Below are 20,265 nucleotides of genomic sequence, written 5' to 3' on the forward strand. Positions count from 1 at the left end.
AATTCAACTTGACGTATAAAATGCAATCATCCAAAGCAAAGTTAAAATGATCTACCATAAAGGCTTACTAAGACAAACAGCAGAGTGGAAGAAACCCAGAACCCATTGTTTTATACTTAAACTTATAACTAAACAAGCCAAAATAACCATATTGTTTTTATCTAATAGTAAAATGCTTAAAGAATACTTTCTCTAATTAATTTCCTCTTCCCAAAGATTTTTCCATTCCCAGATACCTAAATGCAGGCCATAGGCCTGGCATTCCATAAATATTTGTTGAATGAATTTACACATTTCATAAGAACCAGATGTCATAACTAACTTAAAGTAAGCCCAACCAACTAATGGTACTATGATGAAAGCAGAAGTTACAGAACATTTATGCTATATTTAATCACATTTTGTAGGTCCCTGTCAGTAAATATTAATGTGACGGATAGTTTTCTAAGATCAGAATTCCCTTTTAAGGGCAGTGGAAAATGTGTTGTATGTGCATATAGATTAGGAGAGCTGAGATTGTATACAAATACCAATGGCTATAAACTTGCTCAGAATTTGCAACCATCTTTTACTTACTTCTAACAAAGGAATTTCATCATGAACTTTACCAGATGAAAATGTCCATAAAAACATTATTATAAGGTCACATTCAACCTGACCTGAATAATCATATCATCACAAGAAGCAATCCACTGTAAAAATTCTTACTAAATACACAGAAGATTCATTATTGCTAATTACAGTTTTTGATCACTTTCCAGGAAGCGCATGTTCCAGGAAGCGCATGTTTCCGTGCAAGAAAACATCAAATAGTTTTTTCTCAAAATGTACCTACAAAAACAAGGTTCCAGATTAACATCAGAAGTTAACTATATAATACTAAGTGGGTAGGCATTATATATGTGTGTACATACATGTGAATGTATAAAACATAATGAGTGCTTCGTGCAAGGCACTGTTTTAAATACTTTATTAATAAGGTTATGGGAGGCTTCATGAATGTGGCAAAGACCGGGTAAGTCTTGAAAAATGCTTACGAAATGGATAAATGGAAAAGATCCAGGAGGATCACCTCTAGGTCTTTGCTTCTCGAAGTATGGACTGGACTGTGGGTCTGCAGCCAAGGCATCCCCTCTGAGCTTGTGAGGAATGCAGAAACTCAGGCCCCATCCCAGACCTACTGAATGAGAACCCATTTAAAAGATGCCAACTTATTTCTATGTGTATTAAAAAGTTTAAGAAGAGCTGCTTTAGGAAAATGTGAGCACATATGGAGCAGCAAGAACATACAACTGTGGAAAAAACCAACTTTGGAGCAGGAATGTAAAGGATAAGAGAGAATGTAATGCGAGAGATACTTTGAAAATCACTGTGGGTTTTTTTTATCTTTTGCATGTACATGAATAAGGGGAAAGAGGCAGACAGAGTACCTTAGTGTCATCTAGATACAAATGGATGAATACAAGTGGTGTACTCTCCAGACGTCACATGGCAAGACTGTAACCCTGGCAGCCACAAGGGACCCAGTGGCCTAGGAGCAAACTGCAGAAGGCAGATGGGGATAAAGGAGGCAGGGAGTCACCTCTATCCTGATCTCTTCTTTGGGCCAAAGTTTCAGGGGTGAATGGTACGTGAGAGAGGATGAGGAGATGGCTAAAGGCAAAGGGGCCTATTTGGGATCCTGGGAGAAGAAAGTCGCCTAGGCAGCAACACATCCACGCAGCCTGGCGGAGACGTGCAGTTCTGCGGAGAGAACACCTGAGCTCATCTCCCCCAGCACCGTGGCACCGCCCCAGAATCGATGCAACTCAGAACCTGCAACGTGCTTTAGGGGCTGCAGAAAGCAGAGCACTCGGGGCTAAGAGCCTCCCTTCTCAACCTAAGCAGAGACCACGTGAGCAAAGGGTGGAGGGAGGCAAAAAAACAGCACAGGAATAAATAAGTTCAGTGCTGCTGGATGATAAGAAGTAAGGCAGGGAAATAACTAAAATATTTAGAAAATAAAGTCAATGGAGATTTTGACTAATGTGGTGTGAAGACAAATAAGAAGTCAAGGACTGGTGGTGCCGGGAGCTTAAGAAGAAGAAAACAGGAAGAAGGAGAAAGTGCAAATAAGTGGGTGAGAGATGATGCCTTCAATTTTGGAACACCATGTTAGGTAAATGAGAAATAAACCTGCCCTCCACCCTCCACCCACAGGACTAAAAGGAGAACTGCAGCCAGTCCAGGGTGCCCAGGATTCACACAGGCCACGTGTTGGTTAATATATGCTCACAAAAAAAAAATTACAAGAGGATACAATTTACTTACCATGAGATACAGTCAAGACCCTACAAGTAGCTGAACAGCAAGATTTTTTTTTTTCAAAAAATCAATTTTTTGCAAAGAGACTATGAAGTAAGTGTAGTATTGATCAAAGTTACTTTTTTAAAAAGATAGAAAATACAATAAACTATTTTTAAAGATTAGAAATAGTTTCTAGAAATAAAAATGTCAGCATTAAAAATAAAGACTCAATTATGTTAAAAGGCACATTAGTTGATTACTGAAGAGAGAAAGTAAATTAGGACATATCTAAGTAGCACACAAAAAATAGGGAGATAAAAAGCAGGAGAGAGAAGAGGGGTTGAGAGAGAGAAGTTAGAACGAGATGCCCAAACTAATTATAAAAGAAACTCCAGTGGAGAGAGAAAAGTCACAAGATACTATCTCTTAAAAAAAATATATTGATGTGTGTTCCATGAGTGTCTGTGATATTTCCCAATACTTCTGTACCACTGGAAAAGTCCACAACTTTAAAATAAAAAGCAGTTTAAAGACTGAATGGAAGGTGAAAAAGATGGGAATGCAGCCTAATATTTTGAAAAGGTTAGATGACAAAATGTGGGATGAAAAATTATTTAAGGAGGGTACGAACAGTTTTGTCTGGATTTTATTACTTTTAATGCTGGGCATGTCTTGAGAATGCTTACGGAGCAGGACACAGGAGTCTTTAAAGAAGCGTGAAGATGGTAGAGAGAATCATGGAGGATGGGAAGGTCCTGAGGGTAAGAAGGGATGAAGGAGTGGGGGTGAGTACAGAGCGCTGGCCTAGAGTTGGGGGGGGCACCTTCTCATCAGTTCCAGCAACTCAACTGACCGGCATCACCGCTTTGTACTGTCACAACACATCTCTTGCAGGCATGTCTTGACCTGGTTGCTGATGACACTGATATGCTCAGTTTGTGAACACTCAGTGGATCAATTTTCAAACTGCACAGAAATATGTTATGCTTCAAAAGATTAGCTTCAGAACTACCGATCAGAAGGCAGTTTTCTTCTAACTCCTATCATATTATATTAATCTTAAATGTGGTTTCCTTACAGGTTGCATGCTTCTTAAATACATGAAACGCTATCAAATAAAAGGCACAGGCCCAAACAAGAAAAAATATAATGTACTTTAGATAAGTATATTACCAGAAAAAAAAAAAAAAAAGAATCTGGAGGGTACCTTAGAAAGGCAAGGTAAACAGAGGAATTCCAGGTAATTCAAGAGTCACTTAAGTGACTCTTTTGAAAATTTATTAAAAGGCATAAATACTCTCACAGATTCAATGCTTGTTTCTATTTCAAGGTTACGACCACTTTTCAAGAGATGTTGCTTCTCTTTTAAAAGTAAATTCATTGTAATTCTGGAGTTTCATTAGTAATCTCTTTGAGTTATCAGTACAAGGAGTTTCAGGAAAGTTTTAAAATTTGTAGGAAATAATCATAAACTCCCCTGATAAATGGCACATTCATTTGAGTCAACTCAATGTTTCGTAACTTATATCAACAGCTGTGTTTTATTTTCCAGAAAGATAAAAGGAAAGTTTGCAGGAAATTACTGCATTTATTCTAAAAATGGGTAATAAAATGGAGAGAAATTACTTTTAAATCATTTGCAAAGTTTTCTAATTACTCAAAATTCATGCTCTATAGAATTCTTAACCTAGCACAGATATTTACCTGGTCTATTCCCAGTGGGGAGTCTGTTAACAGAAATCCAAGCCCCAGAAGGAAGCTGTGGTGGGGTCAGAAACTAGTAATTACAATTGATTTTATACTTCTTGAAATCTTTGCTATGTGCACACCCTCTGCTAAGAAGAGCCAACTAAAGGATTTAATGTCTATGACCATAAATGGATCTATCCACAAGGAGGCGGGGGGGAGGGCTGATCGCAAAGAGTCTCTAAAGTATTTATATTAACAGCTTATATTTAATAAAAACTTGTGCCAGGTACAACTGCTCTAAGTACTGTAGATACATTAGCTTACCTTGTCCCCAGCCCTATAGGGTAGGTACATTTATTATCTGGAATTTATAGAAAACTGAGGCTTAAAGAACTGGATAACTTGACCAAGGTCTTAAGGAAAACATTTTACAGCCCAAGTTCCTTATACGTGGAAAAAGTAAGAAAACTAAACTATAGATGGCAAAGTCTCCTCTAGATTGCAGGTTTCTGTATAATACAGAGCTTACAACCAATCAGGATCCAAAAGTCTGCTCAGAAATACATGAAGGGGTTCCCCTGGCAGTCCAGTGGTTAAGACTCCGCGCTCCCACTGCAGGAGGTGCGGGTTGGATCCCTGGTCGGGGAGCTAAGATCCCGCATGCCGCGAGGCACGGCCAAAAAAAAAAAAAAAAAAAAGAGAGAGAAATACATGATGGCAATGGACAGATCCTTAACTGCTTAATTTCTAAGAGGCATGCTACCTACACCCTCATCCCACAACATCAACAATGCACACTCCGATATTACAGCTCATGTCCCCGGGTATCTGTTTATACCACTTCTTCCCCATTTTCCCTTATAAGGAGTTATCTTTATGCACACATTTTCTTTCCCTAAGTAGACTGTAAATTCTCCTAAGGATTTAGTAAACTTAAGACATAACTGGATACCAAAAAAATGAAAGACACTTTAAAAATGCCACCAATGACAATTCTCACCACACAAGGACAGGCAAGGACCTCCCTGGTGGGGCAGTGGTTAAGAATCCGCCTGCCAATGCAGGGGACACGGGTTCAAGCCCTGGTCTGGGAAGACCCCACATGCTGCGGAGCAACTAGGCCCATGCGCCACAACTACTGAGCCTGCGCACCAGAACTACTTAGCCTGCATGCTGCAACTACTGAAGCCCACATGCTACAACTACTGAAGCCGGCACACCTAGAGCCCATGCTCCGCAACAAGAGAAGCCACCACGATGAGAAGCCCACATACCGCAACGAACAGTAGCCCCGGCTTGCTGCAACTCGAAAAGCCCATGCGCTGCAACTCGAAAAGCCCATGCGCAGCAACAAAGACCCAACATAGCCAAAAATATAAATAAATAAATTTATTTTAAAAAAAAAAGACAGGCAAGACATAAACAGACCATGGTGAGCTTCTGAGTGCCCTGCTGACTCCAGAAAGCCAGAGTTACACATAATCGCATCATCCTGTAGGACAGATATGGTTGTGAGAATATATTTAATGCCTTGTTATTAAGAAAGCATTCAAAACAACAAAGCATTCAAATAACATGTGGAGTAGCAATGTAACAATCCTGTTAAAAACAATGTGTTCAGAATATAAAAATCACGTTTCACTCCACCACTTAATTTACCAAGAGTCAAAATATTTTTCTGATCATGCAACAAGAATTTGTTCCTCCAAATTAATTCTATTTTTCAGAACTCTGTTAGGAATAATGTAGTAGGCTTTAGTTACTCTAAGTAGCAAGCTAAGAAACATATAAATGGGGATATAATGGGCCTAAATTTGCTAAAATTACCCAAAACCCAAGGAAAATGTAGCAACTTTTTCCCTTTAAAAGACTATTACTCAAGGGGTTTCCCTGGTGGCGCAGTGGTTAAGACTCTGCCTGCCAATGCAGGGGACACGGGTTAGAGCCCTGGTCCGGGAAGATCCCACATGCCGTGGAGCACCTAAGCCCGTGCGCCACAACTACTGAGCCTGTGCTCTAGAGCCTGTGAGCCACAACTACTGAGCCTGCGTGCCACAACTACTGAGGCCCGTGTGCCTGGAGCCTGTGCTCTGCAACAAGAGAAGCCACCGCCATGAGAAGCCCGCACACTGCAATGAAGAGCAGCCCCCGCTAGCTGCAACTAGAGAAAGCCTGTGCACAGCAGCGAAGACCCAACGCGGCCAAAAATAAAAAATTAAATAAATTTAAAAAACAAAAATAAAAAAAGACTATTACTCAAAATTAATCATTTAATTAGTCACTCATTTAATTACCATTTATGAAAAGACTAGTACGTGCCACCTCATTAGGTGAAAAACAAGTTGGACAGGATTCGTGCTCTGACGAGCCAATCCCCATGGAGAGATGCAACAGACAATCAAAAAGTAAACGCACAAGATGATTTCACAACGGTCTAATTTGGAAGGGAGAGCAAAGAAGACTAATTTAGACTGGATGGTCAGGAAAAACTTCACTGAAGAGGAGGCAAACAAAGGAAAGTCTTATTCGTTCACACTAATCCTCAAGTGAAATACCATGAGTTCAATAAGAAACACCCAGAAACTGGTGGGTTTGCTATTACCATAACAGTCACATAAATTATAAGGGACCAAAGAATATAAAATTACCATCGTTATGCATTCCCTAAATTTATACATGAGGTATCAATGAGGGTATCTGGAAATAGGGTGTTGCCACAACAAACACTAAAAATGTGGAAATGGCTTTAGAATTAAGCAATGGGTAGAAGCTGAAAGAATTTTGAGGACCATGATAGAAAAAGCCTAGATTGCCTTGACACGCTGTTAAAAACACAGATGTTAACGGCTCCCCTGGTGAGAGCTCAAAAGAAAGTGAGGAACATGGCAGAGAAAACTAAATACGGTCATGAACAGACTGTTGATAGATATGTGGACTTTACATGTGCTGCTGGTGAGGACTTGGGATGGAAAGGAGGAATATATTATTAGAAACTAGAGGAAAGAGGATCCTTGTTATTTTGTGGCAAAGCATAAGTGAATTATGTCCTGCAGTTATGTGGAAAGCAGAACTTGTAAACTATAAATCTGAATATTTAGACAAGGAGATTTCCAAGCAAATTGTTGAAGTCGTGGCCTGATTTTTTTCTTACCGGTTATAGTAAAATGGGAGAGGAAAAGATAAATTAAAAGAGTACCTAATGCGGTGGTGGTGGTGTGATGAATTGGGAGATTGGGATAGACATATATACACTAATATGTATAAAATAGATAACTAATAAGAACCTGCTGTATAAAAAATAAAACTCAAAAAAAAAAAGGGTACAAAATGAAAGAATGTTGTCGATCACCATCATACAGGCAAGAGGCAGGCTGATAACATGACTGCTGCAAACATGTGCTACCTTTGATTGAAAAGGAAGGATGACTTGAAGGGCAGAGTCCAGAAGCCAGAAAGTCAAGCAGAGTCACCAAGATTACTTGTAGGTCTTGAAACCTAAAGTAGTTTGGAAAGTGCACAGGACTGAATACTCACTCCTTTTTCTTTCTACTTTCTCCCTTTCTGAACGAGAGTGACTATAACTGGTATCCTATGCCTGCTCTATCACTGTGCCCTCCTACTGTATTCTAGGAGCAGGTAATGTGTTTTCTAGCTTCACAGGTTCACAGAGAGAAAGAAATTTGGTCCCAGTATGGATTATATGGAGAATCTCACCCATACCAGAGTTAGATTCTGAGATCTGGATGAGATTTTGGATGTTGAGTTGATGCTGTAAGGGGATGATGAGACTTTGGGAGATGTTGGGACAGGATAAGTGCATTTTCCATGAGGGCAGACTAAAGTAGACAGAATAATAGCCTCCAAAGATGCCCATGCCCCCAGTCCCTGGAACCTGTGAGCATGTTATCCTACATGGCAAAGGAACTTTGCGGATGTGATTAAGATAAGGATCCTGAGATGAGTCTGTTATCCTGGATTATCTCGGTGTGCCCAACTTAACGACAAAGGCCCTTAGAAGTGAAGGAGGGAGACAGGAGAGTAATGCTACATGAGAAAGACGCCACTAGCCATTGCTAGCTTTGAAGATGAAGAGGCCAGGAGGCAATGAAAGCAGGTAGCCTCCAGACCAGGGGTCCCCAACCCCCAGGCCGCAGACCGAGAGCGGTCTGAGGCCTGTCAGGAACCCGGCCACAGCAGGAGGTGAACGGCAGGCGAGCCAGTGAAGCTCCACCTGCCTCTCCCCACTGCTCACATTACCGCCTGAATCACCTCCCTGCCGCCCCGCAACGCCCGTGGAAAAACTGTCTTCCACAAAACCGGTCCCTGGCTCCAAAGAGGTTGGGGACCGCTGCTCTAGACAGAGGTTGGAAAAAGCAAATATACGGATTCTCTTCTACAACCTGCAAAAGAAAAGCGGCCCGGCTGACACCTTGATTTTAGCTTGGTGTAACCTTCTGACCTACAGAAATGTAAAGTTAATAAATTGTGCATCGTCTTAAGCCACTAAGTTATGGTAACGAGCATTTCGTTTTAAAATTGTTTTTGCCCCATTTCTGTTAAGATTTTTAACCCTATTTCTGTTAAAGTTTTTAATTAGTATTTAACAAATTATGACAGAAAGCAGCCTAAGCGCTACAAGATTAGGTGCAGTTGACCTTAGTTCGTTCAACTCAAATGCCATCCGGGATCTGAGCTTCACCAATGTCACACTCCGGGAAGTCAGACATTGGGTAACTGCGTGCCAGAACACGTGACCAAGAAATTTATGTGTCCTAGAAATGTGACAGATACATCAGGTCCTCCCATGTGAATCTGTGGTATCTTGAATTTTCCAAGGCAGAGAGAATGCATAAGAAAATACAAATTAAGATCGTGGTTGGATACTCAATTTTTGTCTTAAAAATTACAGTGATCTTTTTCAGGTTTGAATAACATCTTCGACTAAATCCTATAATGTAGGTATTGTATTCCCATTGATAAGTTAACAATATTCATGCTCTTGATAGCTAAGAGGCCAAAAATAAAGAGTAAAAAAACCTGAGATCTATCCTTACCAAAAGAAATTATTTTAAGGACTGACACTACACTATAACAACATAGAAGACCCTCCTCCAATGAATATCCATTGTCATTTTCTTGAATTTATCTAACCTGTCAAATAAATATAACAACTGTGAAAAGTTCTTATAAATACGAAAAAAAAATCTTAAACCAAACAACTTACTTTTAGATACCGCGCGCTTACTTTAGTTGTCATTTACTTTTACTGTTCCCCTTTTGTTTACATTCCCATCAATACTGAAAATGGCAAAGTATAAGGTTTATATTCTAGGTAAATCCTAACCCTACACAAGATGTTAACATAACTAAGAACTAAATATGTTCATGACAAAAGGAAAGGGTTGTTATGATGACCTACAAAGATCCTGCCCCTGAAGTCTCACACTAGTGCCGGAAGCAGGCAGGGCATAAAGCTAATTCACACTAGAAACCAGAGTGCAAATGTGCTCTGCCATATGCCAACTATTCCTGTTTGGAGAAGAACGGTGCCCTGAGGAAAAGAGTATGAGGCTAGAGGGAAGCCAGGTCTAGGAGAAAGTTTTTATTCTGCAGTCAATGGAGAAGTCAAGCATGGTTTTCCGAGCAAGGCATTAGCATGATACCTACTGCAGGCTAGAGGCGAAGACCAGAAGCAGGAAAGTCTACTGGAACTAGGCTGCCAGAGGCAGAGGAGAACTTGAACTATAAAACTGAGAAGGAAAAACAAAAGATACAGAAAAACCAGCACTTTCAAAACATATGTTAACACCACCTGTGGCTTCTAGTAAAGTAATTGCTAATACAAAGTAGGTGAGGGAGAGAGAAGCACATAACCCCTATAGAAATACCATATGCATTCACTCACTTAAGGAAAGGGGCTTTCTGACATCTAAGATCCTGAGCCAACTCTAAGGAAACGGCTAAAGCAATGCAAAATCAAAAGTTCTGCAATGCCAGAATTTCTCAACTAGGGAAGTCACAGGACAAGTTTAAAGAAAGCCAAAAACATGAACGGTTTAGTTTCTCAAATAGCTGGTGGGTGGTAGCAATGTAAAAATATTCACCAAGCAGAAGAGATCCAGTCCCTCACCTCATTTTAAGAAGTTAAAGGGTATGGATTTGTATTTGTTTGTTTGTGGGGATGAGTTCAGTGGAGGGAAGGATAATGGGTGGAGGGAAGGATAATGGGAGGAGTGAAGGAGAATACAAGCACAAAACTTCAAAGTGAAGGGACTTCCCTGGTGGCACAGTGGTTAAGAATCCGCCTGCCAATGCAGGGGACATGGGTTTGAGCTCCGGTCCGGGAAGATCCCACATGCCGCGGAGCACCTAAACCCCTGCACCACAACTACTGAGCCTGTGGTCTAGAGCCCGTGAGCCATAACTACCGAGCCCGCATGCCACAACTACTGAGCCCACTTGCCACAACTACTGAAGCCCGCACACCTAGAGCCCGAGCTCCGCAACGAGAAGCCACTGCAGTGAGAAGCCTGTGCACCACGACGAAGAGTAGCCCCCGTTTGCCGCAACTAGAGAAAGCCCACGCATAGCAACGAAGACCCAATGCAACCATAAATAAATTAATTAATTAAATTTCAAAAACTAGAAAAAGAAACTCCAGAGTGAAATAATTTAAGAACAATTAATTCATAAAAATTTTACTTGTATGTACCCTACCCTCATATATCTTTGAAAATTACCATAAGATATTTAATAAGTACCCATATGTACAATGTAGTTTCACTGAAACAACCTAGGCCTAATGCTATACCCTTAAAAGGATAAGTTGTAACATCCTCAAAGATATAACAATAAATGTTTTCTCTTGAGACAATCAGCCATATACAATGGAAAGAAAACTTTAATTATTAAAATAAGTTTCATTATTTAGGATTATTATTCTAATACTAAAGCCTGAAAGCTAAATCTTTAGAACCACTCAAACCCTGACCTGATTTCCTTTAGGTCAAGGGTTAGACTAGGTCCTCTTTTTTTTTTTTTTTAAGGCCTAATTCACTGCTCCTAATAAGGATAGTGAAATATCTCTGAGTTTAAAAAAAATATATATATATATATATACACACACACACAATATATATATACACATATATATACATATACAGTATATATACACATATATGTATAAAATAGACATCCAGTGCCCAAATCTTTGTATGTGTCTTATACCCGAATCTCTCAACCCAATGTCTGAAATGACAACACATGCCTTAAGAAAAATGAAATACAATGAACTATTTACTATACCATCTTAAATGTGCTGTATACCTTAAATGAAAAAAAAATCATTTGATTAGAAAAAAAAAATAAGTGAAGAGGAGGAAAATCTGATGTAAACAGAATTGACATTGGTTATAGGTTACCTAGAGACCATTTTACATTTCACATTTCAACTGATTCAGTTGCCGTATTTTACATGGACTGATTTCACTGAGCTCCTTACACATATAACTTTAGACCTCCAAAAAGGAACCAAAGGTCAACCCTCCACTGCTAAAGTCAAACTAGAAAAAAGAAAAATGTTTTCAAACATTCCAAGAATAAGCCAACATTCTGTTTATAGGAACTAGAATGCTGGAACTCTGGGCAAAAGGGTAGAGCAGAATGGGAGTAAGACAGACAAAGAGGATGACTGCTGGGCCAACAGGACAGGGATGCTGTGACGGGAATTTCTACAGAGAAAAGGTGTAGAGAACAGCAAGAGACTAAAGCTAGAAAAGAGAGCTGAAGAAATTCAGTTACCTGAAGATTTTTAAATCACTGTGAAAGCTTTCTAATGTTATTGGTATGGAGAAACAAAAATTCCCTAACTTCTGAAAATCGCAAGTAGGCTACACCTTTCTCATGGCTCTCACTATAGTTCGTGGTAGAGATGCAACTTTGGGTTCTATGTTACACATTGAAGTATATTTAATTGTTAGTCTAGAACAGTGATTCTCAGCCAAGATTAAATTTTGCCCCCAGGGGACATTTGGGGGATATCTGGAGACTTTTCTGGGTCACGAGTGGATGGGGGCTGCTCCTGGCATCTAAAAGGTGGGTGCCAAAGATTCTGCTTAACATCCTACAATGCACAAGACAGCCCCCACAACAAAGAATTATTCCACCCAAAACATCAATAGTGTTGAAGTTGAGAAACACTGATCTCTTCTGAATATAAGCAAAAGCCAACTTGTCGGACCTTGATCCTAGGCCATCTCTCTAACAGACATCTATTAAAAGCATAAAACAACACCAGAGGACTCATTTTCCAATGCTTTAAACATGGTGGATGGCTGACTCAAACTCAGAGTCACACAACACACTGAAATAATATAACAGAGCAGGAGTGCAGAAACTGCAGGAAAAGAACTTTTCAACCCTTTTTTCCATTTTTGTCGCAAGCACATTGAATTCAGAAGAGGACCTACACGTTTCCATACAAAGGTGTGTCTCTTCTGTGCTCCATACGCTAAAATACACTGACTTTCTCAAAAGACAATATTTCTCATTAATGTAAAAACCTAAGTAAACAGTATTAACTGAGAAAGATTTACGTTGGGGTGCGGGGGTGCAGAAAACCACCAGGTCTTTAAAATGCAAAGTTATTTCACAGTTACTTGCAGAATGACTCAGATCGTTATTACTTTTAGTCATGCCAAGTTTGCTGCTTCTAAGCCTACTAGTAATGGAGAAAAAACCCACCATTTTTCCTGCAGTCATTAAACCAATGAAACAGAAGCTTACCGAAAACAGGTTTGTGCGATAGTATTTGTTTTATTGTAACTGTTACAAAAATAAAAGCAGTCTCTGCCAGTGCAAATAAAGATTCTGAGAAATCTTTCACCTACTTCACTGCCTACAGGGTGTGTGTTTGGGGGGTATGGGGATGCAAACAAAAGAAAACCCTAACTCACACATCAACAAATCTTAAGCTGCGGGTATTTTCCTAATGCATCCCTTAATCAAAATCCTGGCTTACTCTTTTTACGTTCCCTCCCTTCAAACAACTGCAAAAGACCTCCACAGAGCGTTTCACCAGGAGTACAATACTAAGAACAAATAAGAGCCTTGCGTGTACCTGGCAAATCTCATTCATCTGAAGCCTTGGCAGCAGAGAAGAGAATCCTGTTGTCCAAAGTGACCCACTCACACCTTTCACAACGGTTTTCACCGCTCGGGTATCATTTTGAAGCCAGTGTGACCTAACTTTGATGGTTTCCATGTCCCCACCGTAATAAAAATCCAGCGTCCAGCATAGCCTACTTCCTGACGCAAGATAAATATAATCAGTGCTCCCCTAACACTTACTGAGTCGCCACAGGAAGTTCAACAGAAAAACACAATTCAACCCTACGGAGACCCCACAAAAGGTGCACTGATTTCACAAAACGTGGCACTCGTGACATGAGGAAACCACAACCGCGATACGACACCTTGTAGAAAGGGTTTTCGCGCGGGGGAGGGGTGGAGGGTGGGATGTGCTTTTACTTCCTTGTAGCCAGTGCCCTTTCATCTTCACAAAGCTGAGCTAACTTCAGAGAAAAAGGGGTTCCTCGCGATCCGCTCCTCGGCTCCTGGCGGGATCCACACCGAGGCACGCGAGTGAAGCCCCTGCTCCGCCGCGGGCGAGTTTCCCCCAGCCAAGGGAACAGAGAGGAAGGGGACCGGGGAGAGGGGCACCCGCCTCGGCTCTGCGCCGCGCCGCACAAGCTCACGCTCCGAAAGCATCCTAGGGCGCTACAAGACGAGCCCTCCGCCGCTTTGGCACGTCCCCTCCGGGCTTCCCAGTGCCGAGGAGCCCGCGCCCAGCACACCCGCCAGACTCCCTGGCCCCAGGCCGGCTGGGGGCCCCCGCCCGCCAACCCGGCCCGGCCGCCCTTACCGAGCAGCAGCAGCTTGACCTCGCGCGCCGCCTTCTCGCCATCCTCGCGGAGGTTCCGGTCGATCATCTTACTCCGCTCCACCGCCGCCTTGTCCTCGGCGCTCAGCGTACAGCCCATTGTGCCAGGAGCGAGAGCTGGCCGCCGCTCCCTTCAAGTCCGGCGCGCTGCCTTGAAACACAGGTGAATTCTTTCTTCCTGGATGCCGGCGTTCGAATTCCTCCCGACGCCACACCACCCCCACCCACTTCCGAAACGGACCTAGGGAAGCGCTGTCTGCAAAGGAGCTAGCAGCACCGCGCAGCTCTTGCCTACGGCCGGGCTCCGCGCCTCGCCTCCCTCCGCGGCCCCGAAGTCTTGCGTTTCCAGGCTCTGGGTACCTCCTGCTGGTGGCCGCGCCGCAACCTCTAGAAGCCCGGCGCTGCTCGGCGTCCGCGCGCCGCCGCGGCCCCGCCCCTGCTCGCCCCTCCCGCCGCCCCGCGACCACTCCCAGAGCGCGCGCCCGAACACGAGCCCTCGGACATTACCCCCTCGGACGGGTGCGCGCGCCCACGCTGCCGCGGACGCCGGTGCTCCACGGCCCCAGAGGACCGGCGACCGCGCGCGCCCTTGGGGAGCGCCCCCGGAAGGCCGAACGTCGCGGCGAGGTCCACTACCTTAATTCCTCCGCGGGAGTGTGATAATTTCTTCCCGTTTACTCACACCCAGGGATGTGTTCGGACCTGCCCCTTAGGGGTGCGGGTGGGAGAGCTGCCAAAGTTGGAAACCGAAAAAAGCCAGTCCTGGGCGTTTGAGCATGCCCAGCTCGGGCAGGCGCGCGAGGGTTTTCCAAATGTAAACGCGCGTCAGCTGGCCTTCAGGGGTGAGGGAAATAGAGGGAGCTGGGGCCGGGAATGGAACCGTGGAGAAAGCAGAGAGGGTAGAGTGGGGAACAGAAAAGTCTGGGGACGATAGGAGGTCAACTTTCTTCCGCTTTTTTCTTTTTTCCTTCTCTCCTCCCTCCTTCCATCCACTCTCACGTCCCTTTCCACAAGCAAAGAACATTTTGAAGGATTTCCTCAAACCTGAGAAAATGTAAGATAAAGAATCAAAGAGCATATTTTTTTTTCCTATCCATGCAATTTTATGTGCCATAAATTTTATTCAGAAAGTCTTTTCCATACTGTGTCCATTCATCCCACTTTCAAAATTATCCACAAAATGTCCAAGGATTGCCAAAATGATGGGATACTCTACAGCATTAAAAGTTATAGAATAATATTTAGTGATATAGGAGAGAGATTTATATTTTAAATGAAATAGAATTTTTAAAGCAGTGTGAAAAGTACGATAATTTTTTCTTAAATAACAGATACATGTTGATAAAGTTATTTGAAAGAACGCCATTTAACATTAGAAGAGACCATAATCGTCACTTAGCCCAACGTCTCCATGCTACGCAGATTTCACAGCTGCTACCTATTCCCTCCTGCCACAGATTCAGACATATTCCTGGCTTACATGTTTTCATTGACTGAGAATTCAGAAACGCAGGGGCATCAAAGTCTACTGTTAGATTGCTCTCGGATATTTCTTACTTGCATTAAACAAAATCAACCCTTAAAGGATTGAAACAATAGAAACGTTTTATTTTCTCTACAGTACCAGGGTAATTATATTTTCGAATGGATAAGCTTTAAAAAGGAGCATATTTTTAAATAAAACCAAACAACACACCCACATAAACAAATCTCCACACCTTAACTGACCTCCTCTGGGGTGACATGGAAACTTCCAGGCCAAGTTCTGAACCAATATTTATGACCATGTTAGTAAATCATAAGCCACTGGGCATGTCATTCCTTATTGCAGGCCTTGGCTTCCTCACCCATGAAATGAGATGGAGTTGATCCAGACCATCCTTCATCCTTCCAGCTCTACCTGGTCTGGGGGAAATAGCTTCTGTGGCCCTTGGAGGCATTTCACCCAGCACGGTATGAATGAGCATAGGTTTAAGGTCTGGTCTCTCCCGGTCACTTGTATGACTACACTTTTCCCTTATAGACATCGCAGGAAATGTTAACTGATTATAAGATGGGGTTGGTAGCAAAGAAAATCATCTTTGATGTGTTCAAAAATTAGGAAATTGCTCTGATGGAAACCAAAGAGCAACCATCTGGAAGTCTTATTTTCTAAAAAACATTCGTAAAAACTGGGGTTGAGTTTTCCAAGAACGTAAGGCTGAGCTGATGTTACAGGAAACACAGCCTTAGAGTGGGTCTCCTAAGCAAGGCCTGTGGGCTAGCAGAGGTTGCCAGTTTCCTCCTTATTGGACATGCCCTCTCCTGTTCTCCTGCAATAGTCAACCCTGCTGGGCTCAAGAGCTGCAATTTCAAGAACTGCCTCAACTTTTCCTATGGCCTTTTGTAATATACCAACAAAAAGGAACAAGCTTTAAATTGTATTTAGTCACCTCCTACCCTCTTTGTATTTCTTGGCAGTCTAAATGCTGATGTTCATCAGAGAGTCTGGAATTAAACTTGACAGAGTGAGCTTTCAACATAGTGTTTACATATTACTACTTGGGATTATCTGTGAGTCTTTCCTATAAGCTTTCACGCCATATGGAGTATGGGACCACCAACTGCAAGAAAAGAGGAAGCAATCATGACTGAGTACTAGTGGAAATGACTACAAAACTTGTTTTGGAGAAAAGAAAGCTGAACAGAATGATACACGTTACCCCTCTGATTTGTCAAGTAGGTGAGGAGTTAAAATACAATATATGGATGAATAAGAACTGAAAATTAGCTTTATTATGAAGCTAAACTTCTGAGAGGATGCAGAATAATGGAGTGAGCAGTATGAGGGGAAATTCCAAGAGGAGAAAGTTTTGAAAAAACTTTAGAAGGAAGACATGACTGGGAATTGATGGGGAGTTTCCAGGGCTTTTTGTTGGTCAACTCAGGCTGCCATAACAAAATACCATAGGCTGGGTGACTTAAACAAGAGGAATTTATTTCTCACAGTTCTGGATGCTGAGAAGTCCAAGATCAAAGTACGAGCCAATTTAGTTTCCCGGTGAGGACTCTCCTCCTGGCTTTCAGATGGCTACCTTCTCGCTGTGCTCTCACTGTGTGGAGAGAAAGAGCTCTATTCTCTCTCACTCTTCTTATAAGGACACTAATCCCATCACGGGGGCCCCACCGTCATAACCTCATCCAAACCTAATTACCTACCAAAGGCCCCACCTCCAAATTCCATCATACTGGAGTGAGGGCTTCAACAAATGAATGGGGTTGGGAGGGGGGCACAAACATTCACTTCATAACAGGGTATATTTTAAGAGGAATAATCAGCTAAAAGGGTTAAGTGCAAAGTACATGATGGAAATAACAGTTGTTTTATAATCAAAATGTAGTTTGGTTGTGAAGAATGATAGGAAGTATGGCACAAAGTTGAAAGAGAGCTTTAAATGTTAAGGTGAAGAGGTGGACTTTTTTACAACGGGCACTAAGTGTTCCCTACATTCTCCTGAGCTGGGTAATAGGTGTTAAAAAAAAAAAAAAAAAAAAAGCTTTTACCCAACAAAACAAGTGGTGTTACCGGCAAGTGGATTGTGTTAATAGTCCAGATATGAGGTGGTGAGAATCATTCAAATTAACAATTTACATAATTATGATGTTGAAAGATATGATTCAACAACCTTGTCAAGCAGGTGGAAAAAACAGTATTAACTCATCTATTTTATAGAGAGTGAAATTGATATACAGATGTTGAAGCAATCTACCTCAGAGTACTGTTTTCCCTTATGGACATCATATGTTTTAAGCAACTATATTGAGACATAATTCACATACCATACTATTTATCCATTGAAAGTATAACATTCAATGGTTTCTAGTATATTCACAGAGTTGTGTGACCATCACAACAATCATTTCTCAAACATTTTCATTACCTGCAAAAGAAACCCCATACCCTATAGCCATTATTCCCCCAATCTTTCCACCTTCCCTGCTATGCCCAGTCCTAGGCAACCAAGAATCTACCTTCTGTCTCTATAGATTTACGCATTCTGGACATTTTATATAAAAGGAACCATGTATGTGGTCTTTTGTCTATGCCTTCTTTCACTTAGCGTAAAATTTTCAAGGTTCATCCATGTTGTGGCCTGTATAGTACTTCATTTCTTTTTGTTGCTGAATAATACTGAGCATCATATATATGTTAAGAAAGAGACATATGTTAAAAGACAAATTGAGACACATTCAGCTGAGAGCACCTAGGTCTTAAAGTAATTCCAAACCGTGTCATAAGGAATAATTGAAGAAACTAGGGATATTTAATGCAGGAATGAGAAGATACAAAGTGACATGATAGCTATTTATAAATGGTTGAAGAGATATCATAAATCAGAGGGAACAGACATCTGTCTGGGTTCAAGGTGGTGGATTTAAGACCTATTGGAAGAAAGCTACAGGCAACAAATTTTACCTTGAAGTGAAAAAAAAAAGTGTACAATTGCCGCTGAAGGAAATAGGGAAACTCAGAAAGTCGTTTATTCTTGACTAAGATGTAAAACTCTAGACTGGATGATCATATATTGGGAAAGATCTAGAGATCGATGAACTTTTGGGATCCCTTACAACCTTGAGATTCTGTATCAGTCAGAAGCCAAATGGGATTAGTGTGAGAAATGATATTAAAATCCAGAAACTCCTTCTGTTCTTCAACCCTTTTCTTACTCATCCTGCCATGAGATATACAAGGAGAAAGGGGAAAGGAGAGTTTACGTGAGACATGTTGGCTTGGTGTATTGATGGATTAATGTGGGGATGCGGATGAACCAGAGAAGAGAGAGTCAGGACAACCAGATGTGTACACACACACACACATACACACACACACACACACAGACAACCGAAGGGCAGTGTGTGTCTTTGGCTAAGTTGGGAGCAGACGTAATATGCAGACACCTTTCCATTGTCTACATTGAGGGTTTTGCTCTCTAAGTAAGGAGAGAGTCTGGTTTGGGGAGAGGCTATAAATAACTGGAGAATAGCGGGGCTAGCATGGCATCCGTACCTGTCTATAGTTAGAAAGGCCCCAAACCAAAACCATTTTTGTTAGAGATGTGGTGAGATTCTGGGCAAAGGTTGAAATACAAAAGCTCATTGAATTATTACTGAAAGACTTTAAAAGACAAGCAGCACCCTTCGGTTTGCAAGTTACAACACTGTGGGGCAGAGATAACATAAAGGCCATCGTCTCTGCATGGAGCATATCACCACCCAGGCACCAGCACGTTGGTGGACTGAAAGCACACAGAGACAGCCCTTGAGTATGGACATTTACATGCTCCTGATGGGCACTGCACTACTGGCAATGCTCAGTCTCCCTCATTTAGCCTCACAGACAGCAGCCATGACAGAAGAGAACTGGAAAAGAAGAGGAAAAACATGTAAGGTATTAGGCAGTGACTTCAACCATCAGACTGGTTTGCGAGCACATGTGAATATGATGCCAATTTCCTGCTGAAGCAGGTAGATCTTGAAGTCACTGCCCATGAGGCCAGGGGGCACTGAGGAATATAACAGTACATAAGTAAAGGAGGGAGATGTTTAAGAAAAAAAAAAGGGTAATATATTATTTCAAACACATCAAAAATACTCCCAGGGACAAGTATAAACAAAAGAGAATTGGAAATAGTATTATGGTAGAAGAAGCTCTAAGCAGGTAATCAAATAACCTTGGAGCAATTCAAAGCTCTATTTTCAACTGCATATCTATCTTTGAAAGTCCCTTAACTTATATAAACTGCAATATCCCTATCTATAAAAGTGTGTTGAATTAGATCATCGGCAAGATCCCAATAATTCTGAATTCCTTTGAGTCTGTCATTTCAACAGTAGATGGTTGGTACAGATGAACCCGTTTGCAGGGCAGAAATTGAGACACAGATATAGAGAACAAACATTTGGACACCAAAGGGGGAAAGCCGCGGGGGGGGGGGCGTGGTGTGATGAATTGGGCGATTGGGATTGACATGTGTACACTGATGTGTATAAAATTGATGACTAATAAGAACCTGCTGTATAAAAAAAAAAGTGCCTTCTTGATAAAATGTTTAAAATAAAAAAATTTTTTAAAAACCACTTTGTGGGCTTCCCTGGTGAGCAGTGGTTGAGAGTCCGCCTGCCGATGCAGGGGACACGGGTTCGTGCCCCAGTCCGGGAAGATCCCACATGCCGTGGAGCGGCTGGGCCCATGAGCCATGGCCGCTGAGCCTGCGCGTCCGGAGCCTGTGCTCCGCAACGGGAGAGGCCACAACAGTGAGAGGCCCGCGTACCGCAAAAACAAAAACAAAAACAACAACAACAAAAAACCC

At 41.9% G+C, this 20,265-nt stretch overlaps 1 protein-coding gene across 3 annotated transcripts in view; it reads right to left on the minus strand.

Moving 5' to 3' along the window:
* The window catches only part of GNAI1 (G protein subunit alpha i1), an 89,744-nt gene extending 73,315 nt beyond the window's left edge, over positions 1-16,429 (minus strand). The window contains exons 1-2 of one of the 3 annotated variants that reach the window (XM_032642935.1): positions 14,423-16,429; positions 13,898-14,066 (exon numbers count right to left, since the gene is read on the minus strand). In XM_032642935.1, coding sequence (XP_032498826.1) covers positions 13,898-14,015 — 118 coding nt within the window. In that variant the 5' untranslated portion in view covers positions 14,016-14,066; positions 14,423-16,429. Of the gene's footprint in view, positions 1-13,897; positions 14,385-14,422 lie in introns of those variants that run through there. The other 2 variants (XM_032642934.1, XM_032642933.1) reach the window with 2 other exon arrangements.
* Between the last annotated feature and the right edge of the window lie 3,836 nt (positions 16,430-20,265).

Source organism: Phocoena sinus, chromosome 9, assembly GCF_008692025.1.
Source record: "Phocoena sinus isolate mPhoSin1 chromosome 9, mPhoSin1.pri, whole genome shotgun sequence".
In the NCBI taxonomy this organism is placed as follows: domain Eukaryota; kingdom Metazoa; phylum Chordata; class Mammalia; order Artiodactyla; family Phocoenidae; genus Phocoena; species Phocoena sinus.